General features: G+C 34.0%; 1 protein-coding gene across 1 annotated transcript; it reads left to right on the top strand.

Annotated features, from left to right (window-relative positions):
* Positions 1-421: 421 nt before the first annotated feature.
* LOC139897546 (probable methionine--tRNA ligase) lies at positions 422-6,244 on the top strand. Its single transcript, XM_071880248.1, has 17 exons — positions 422-674; positions 758-902; positions 1,033-1,186; positions 1,300-1,455; positions 2,043-2,273; positions 2,436-2,579; positions 2,745-2,835; positions 2,938-3,044; positions 3,145-3,259; positions 3,363-3,499; positions 3,578-3,643; positions 4,127-4,255; positions 4,348-4,485; positions 4,597-4,726; positions 5,172-5,404; positions 5,544-5,645; positions 5,853-6,244. Exons 1-17 carry the CDS (start codon positions 539-541, stop codon positions 6,081-6,083), a joined length of 2,445 nt encoding a protein of 814 aa, XP_071736349.1. The 5' UTR covers positions 422-538; the 3' UTR covers positions 6,084-6,244.
* The last annotated feature ends 726 nt before the right edge of the window (positions 6,245-6,970 follow it).

The following is a 6,970-nucleotide window of genomic DNA, read 5'->3' on the forward strand; positions in this document are numbered from 1 at the left end:
TTTGGACATTGAAAATGAACTACGGACACTTTGTGGTCAAGTCGTAGATTACAAAACTTATATATACTAAATTAAAATATCATCAACTACATGACACACTAAATTAAACTACCATCTACTATATGATCCACGTACTTTATAAAATTAGTTAAGAAACCGATATGAACAAATTTGACGTATTTTAATACATTGATTTATGTTATTTCATTTTATGTATAATTCAAAATTACGAGTTATAAGCTACTTATTTATTTAAGTTATTATAATAAAGAATTAAAATTAAAATTAAATTAATTTATAGATGGGAGCATTTTTTTTAATCTAATTAATTAATTTATAATTTATTTATTTATTTTTATTAATTAATAAAATAAGAATAAGAATTAGTTCCTTTACCCTAAGATGCTACCACCACTACGGACCCTTCTCTTCCGGCTGACTCATACAACACTAGACAAAAATAAAACGTCAAAACTTCTATTTTTGCATCGCTCTCAGTCTCAATCAAAAACCTAAACCCTAATTTCTCGCCGCAAAAATGGAAGATATACTGACCGGTGCCGGAGACGATCGGAAACCTACTAAGCTTCCGATTGCAGGCAAACGAAACATCTTGATTACTAGTGCCTTACCTTACGTCAACAACGTGCCTCATCTCGGCAACATAATTGGATGTAAGTATATCAATTTTACATCAGTTCGACCTATAATTGAACCAAATTCAAACTTAATTTATGATTTGTTGTTTTTCATGTAGGTGTGTTGAGTGCTGATGTGTTTGCTAGGTATTGTAAATTGAGAGGATACAACGCGATTTACGTGTGCGGTACGGATGAGTATGGTACAGCAACTGAAACCAAAGCTTTGGAAGAAAATTGTACTCCTAAAGAAATTTGTGACAAGTAATTAGTAATTAACTATTATACGTTTGCTTTTTGATTATTTGTCAAATCGTTAATAGGAATGATGGCTTACGTTTTAGTGTTCGCGTAGATAGTTTTAGTTAACCTTGTTTTAATTATACTATTTTAGGTATCATGCGATTCATAGAGACGTGTATAATTGGTTGAATATAAGTTTTGATGAATTTGGAAGAACTTCAACTCCTCAGCAAACTGATGTTTGCCAAGATATTTTTAAGAAATTGTTGGAGAATAATTGGCTTTCTGAGAATACAATGCAGCAGGTGTGTGGCTATCTTTTTGGTTGTATCTTCGGCTGTTGTGTTATAAGCTTGTAGATTAGTTGTAAATTTATTTGATATCTGGTGAAAACGAATGATTTTGTTTTACATTGCAGCTTTACTGTGATACATGCAGCAAGTTTTTAGCTGACCGCCTTGTTGAGGGCACCTGCCCAACACCAGGCTGTAATTATGATTCTGCACGAGGTGATCAATGTGAAAAATGTGGAAAGTTGTTGAATCCGACAGAACTGATTAATCCTAGATGCAAGGTAAAATTACTGTTTTCTTGTTTAAGTGATTTTAAGTGCATTTGGTATGATATGATCAAATTTGTTGTGTTAAATGAATATCTTGCATTATTGCTTATTACTGTATAACTTAAGGTGTTTTTATCTTTTGATGTGGATGACAACGGGTTATGTGAGTGACAGAATGATGATCCTTTCCTAGGTTTTAATTTAAGTCAATCCGGTCAAGGTTGTGATGATGTGTTGGCCAAAATAGTCTAAAAGATTGGGATATAGAGTATAGACGTTTTATTGGAATTAGAATGAGCTTTGAGTGTCAGATTATTAGGTGCTAACTTAAAAAAAGTTCAATTTTACTATTTAGGTACAGTTATTTGAATCCTTTCACAATATACATGGATTCTTTATAGTTTTATTATGCAAACAGGCATATAATTTGAAGGAGGAAAAATTTAGGGGGATGGGGAGGTTATGAACTTATGATTTTTTGAATCTGAATAAAATGGTGTGGTTATTACCTTTTGAATCAGGGGTTGGAAAGTGAATATGTGTTACCTTTTTACATTATTTACAATCCCGTGTATAACTCCAATTTATTCTGCAATTAGGTCTGTGCGAACAGTCCTCGAATCCGTGATACAGATCACTTGTTTCTTGAACTTCCTTTGTTGGAAGGTAAACTTCGAGAATACATCAGCACCATGTCAGTTGCTGGCTCATGGAGTCAGAATGCCATTCATGCAACGAATGCATGGCTTAAAGAAGGATTAAGGCAGCGTTGTATTACTAGAGATTTGAAGTGGGGTGTCCCTGTTCCTCTTGAGAAATATAAAGACAAGGTACGAGCATTTACTTTTATTATTCTTTATTTTATTGTATTCAAACACTCTGCAGTTACTTTATTGTTAACTGTCTAAGTATCGGCCTTCAGACTGTTTCATATACTTTATTGTATGTCATTAGTTATTTTTCTTATGGCTCGTCTACCATGTTTTCGATAGGTTTTCTATGTATGGTTTGATGCACCAATTGGATATGTCTCAATTACTAAATGCTACACCCCTGAGTGGGAGAAGTGGTGGAAAAATCCTGAAAATGTGGAGCTATTCCAGTTTATGGGCAAGGATAACGTTCCATTTCACACTGTGAGTTTATTTTTTCAAGCTATGATTTCATCGCTGTTTATGTTTGTCGCTCTCTCTGGAATAACATGAGAAAACTTAATACTCATGTCAGGATATTTTGATGGTTAACTTTTATAATTGTTGTTTGTTTCTCTTTGCATTGATAGCTAATTATAATAATTCCAGGTAATGTTTCCTTCTACACTAATTGGAACTGCTGAAAACTGGACTATGATGAAGACTATAAGTGTTACAGAGTACTTAAATTATGAGGCAGGTTTGTTTGATATTAACCTGGAACTTATGATTATGCTTTAAAATTGTACATCAGATCTATTGTTGGTTATATCATCATACGTGGATGATGTATTGTATGTAGGCAAGTTCTCAAAAAGTAAGGGTGTGGGCGTTTTTGGAAACGATGCGAAGGATACAAACATCCCGGTTGAAGTATGGCGATATTATTTGTTAACCAACAGACCAGAGGTTGGAGATTTTCTTACTAATGTGGTCCTTTTTTTTATGCGACTTCCAAATGGTTTCCACTTTCTGTGTTTTAATAGTTTCTTATAATTTGCATCTGTAGGTATCGGACACGTTATTTACATGGGCAGATTTGCAAGCGAAGCTAAACAGTGAATTGCTAAATAATTTGGGCAATTTCATCAACCGTGTCTTGAGCTTTATTGCTAAGGATCCAGGTTAGTGCTTGGTACCGTTGGAATTTAAATTACGTTGTCACTGTATTATAAGCCTGATTTTCTTCATGTGGTTGCATCTGAACGACACGTAATTGATGGACAGACTCGGGAACTGGCAAGGGTGCAGGATACAGTTCCATAATTCCTGATGCTCCTGGTGCGGAATCACATGCCTTAACAAAAGCATTAGGAGACAAAATTGGTAACTATGTTGACCAATATGTGGAGGCCATGGAAAAGGCGAGTAATTATATTGGAATATATGAATATTTTGGAGTACTTTCATTTTAAAAAGAAAATAAAATGTTTGTGGTACAGGTCAAGCTGAAGCAAGGATTGAAAATTGCAATGAGTATTTCTGGCGAGGGAAATGCATACCTACAAGTAGGTTTACTATTTTAAAACTTGGTGATAAGAGCCAGGTCAAACTGTTGTAAAAGTCGGCCGAGTTGACAGACGTGTCGGCTAACGTGTCTTGAGTTGCCCAAAAACGACTTAAAGGTCGGTCTGAGTCGGTCAAAGTCGGTAAAGTCAAAGTTAAGTAAAAAACTTGTGTTTGCAAATAAGATTTTGTGCCATATATCTATGTTTGAAATATATATATTCTATCTTTGATATATGTGTGTAATATATATATATATATATATATATATATATATATATATATATATATATATATATATATATATATATATATATATATATATATATTAATTTATTTATTACTAAAAGTCAACGTTGGTCAACGCCCAACTCGTCCCTGACTTGACCGACTCGTCCCTCTAAGGTTCCGAGCAACTCGTCCCCGACTCGCTACTTTTAACAATTTGATCACCAGCGAACATGATTTTGTACTTTATCCTGCAGGAAAGTCAATTCTGGAAGCTTTACAAGGAAGATCTTCCTTCATGTTCCATAGTCATGAAAACTTCAGTGGGACTCGTTTATCTTCTTGCGTGTCCGTTAGAACCCTTCATGCCATCTTTTTCCATTGAGGCGAGTAAATATGTCTTATGTATTAAAGCTTTTGTAAATTAAGGCATAATTTTTTGTAAACGTATAAAATACTATTTAATTTGTTGTTATAGGTACTCAAACAGCTTAATTTGCCCCTGCAACTATCCCTTTCTGATGATAAAGGGGATGTTGCAAAAGCCAAAAGTCCTTGGGAGTTCGTACCCGTTGGTCACAAAATTGGGACTCCTATACCATTGTTTAAGGAATTGGTAATTGTATTTTATATTTTATTACTCTATGTTTCTTGTTACTTCATGTATCGAATAAAAACAATTGTTTAAATATTGTGAGTTTTGTGTTCTCTTTTGTTGGATGTGCAGACAGATGAAGAAGTAGAGTTTTTTAGGAATAAGTTTGCTGGAAGTCAAGCTGACCGTGCAGATCGGGCTGTGAAGGAAGAAGCTGAAGCCAAGAAAATTACTCAACAGTTGAAGAACACAAATATTACTGGTAGTTATTTCTTCATTATCTGTATTTGGTCCAACTCTTAAGTTTGATTTGACCTAATCAGCAGTGTTGCAGAACTCGGAATTACTCTGTCAACCTCAGTCAAACTCTCGGCCAAAACTATGGATTACTCGGAAAATCGGTTAAAACTCGGGATTACTTGAAACATTATTCAATTTTGGTCAAAACTCGGTCAAAATTTGTCAAAGTCAAACTTAGTCAACATCCGAGTACAACCTAAAAAGTCCCATCGAGTACTCCCCGAGTAGTCATTTTTGCAACCTTGCTAATCAGACAAAAGCATATATTTCTTAAGTATTTTTTTGTGTGATTTGTTTGTACATGGCTTTATGCGAATTAGTAACATATTCTATCTTTGATAGATCATTTCTCTCTTTCAGATATTTTTTACTAAATTGTTTATCTTACACCCATCTTGCGTTTGCAGCTAAAAGTGGAAAGAAAGAACGATCAGCTAAATCTGGAGGTGAAGCCAACACTAAGGCTGCTGAACAAGAACTTACAATCAGTAGACTTGATATTCGTGTTGGAGTTATTACGAAAGTTGAGAAGCATCCGGATGCTGATTCGTTGTACGTAGAAAAAATCGATGTTGGTGAAAAGGAGCCTAGAACTGTTGTTAGTGGGCTTGTCAAATTTATTTCTCTTGAGGATATGCAGGTTCTTTTTACCGCTTTTACCCTTGTCTGCTACTTAAACATTCTTATCAACAGTACACACACACACGTGTATATATAAAAAGGAATTCGAAGGAATCAACTTCATGCCATTAAATATTTTTCTTCAATTTTATTTTCAGAACCGAAAGGTCTGTGTTCTGTGCAACTTAAAGCCGGCAACCATGCGTGGAATCAAATCACAAGCTATGGTTCTTTGTGCTTCAACTAGCGATCACACCAAGGTAAGAAGTTCATAATACTGTAACTAGGACACTTGAATAACAGATGACACGTCATCAATAGTATACCCACATCACATTGTTTCATTATGTTAATTTGACTATTTTCACTACCTATAGTTTTTTTTAGAAAGGCAAACACACACCCATATCGTGATTATTCAAGAATATTTACAAATAGTATATGAATATAATATAATATAATTTCAGGTTGAGTTGGTTGAACCACCAGCATCTGCAATTATTGGAGAGAGAGTTACGTTTTCTGGATTTAATGGTGAGCCAGATGATGTTCTGAACCCAAAGAAGAAGGTTTGGGAGACACTGCAAGTGGATTTACGGACAGACAAAGATCTTGTAGCCTGCTTTAAAAATTTACCGTTTACCACTTCAGCTGGTGTTTGCAAGGTTTCATCCATATCTGATGGGTCAATTCGATAAACAATGTTTGTCCTGTCACAAGTTTTTAAGCAAATCCTTATGTTTTGTCTTGTTTTTTTTTTCTTCCACATTTTACATATCTGATGTACCATTTAAATAGGCACTACTCCGGTGTAATTGGTGCAACAACAATATACCCTTGATTTTTTTTTTATTTTTTTTATATATATATATATATATATATATATATATATATATATATATATATATATATATATATATATATATATATATATATATGTATAATTGTAGTGTCAAAAACTGTTTGATGTTAAAATTTGATATTAGTTTGGTGGTTGAAACGTTTCCAGATACAACTTCAGCCGTTTTAGTACTACTGCATTTTGATATAGAATATATTCTATTATGGGATGAAATTACCACTGCTATTATCAGTGTTGTAAAAGTCGGCCGACGCGTCGGCCGATGCGTTGTTTTTTTTGGGTTTTCCGTCCCGTTTTTTCTGACGATGACTCAAAACACGGTCAAAGCTAAAAGTTCGGTCAAAGTCTGTCAAAGACGGTCAAAGTTGGTCAAAAACGGTCAAAGTCAGTCAAATTTTCGTCAAAATCTGATATATTTTAAAATTAGGGTTTGTTTTTATTTTTTAGGCCGCTCTTTTCTCTGTGTCCTTTCTAATTATGTACTCGGTAACAGTTTTTATTTTTTGGGCTGCTCTTTTCTCTGTGTCATTTCTAATTATGTACTCGGTAACATTAATTGCGTTTGAAGTTTGATTATTTTTAAATTCAAGTTTTTATTTAAGAAATTTATGGTACATAATCAACTATTTTATATATAGAAATATATATTTAAGAAATTATTAATAAAGTCAACGTTGGTCAACGACCGATGCGTCCCTGATGCGTCCCCCGATTCGGCCGACG

Source organism: Rutidosis leptorrhynchoides, chromosome 3 (genome assembly GCF_046630445.1).
Source record: "Rutidosis leptorrhynchoides isolate AG116_Rl617_1_P2 chromosome 3, CSIRO_AGI_Rlap_v1, whole genome shotgun sequence".
Taxonomy (NCBI): Eukaryota; Viridiplantae; Streptophyta; class Magnoliopsida; order Asterales; family Asteraceae; genus Rutidosis; species Rutidosis leptorrhynchoides.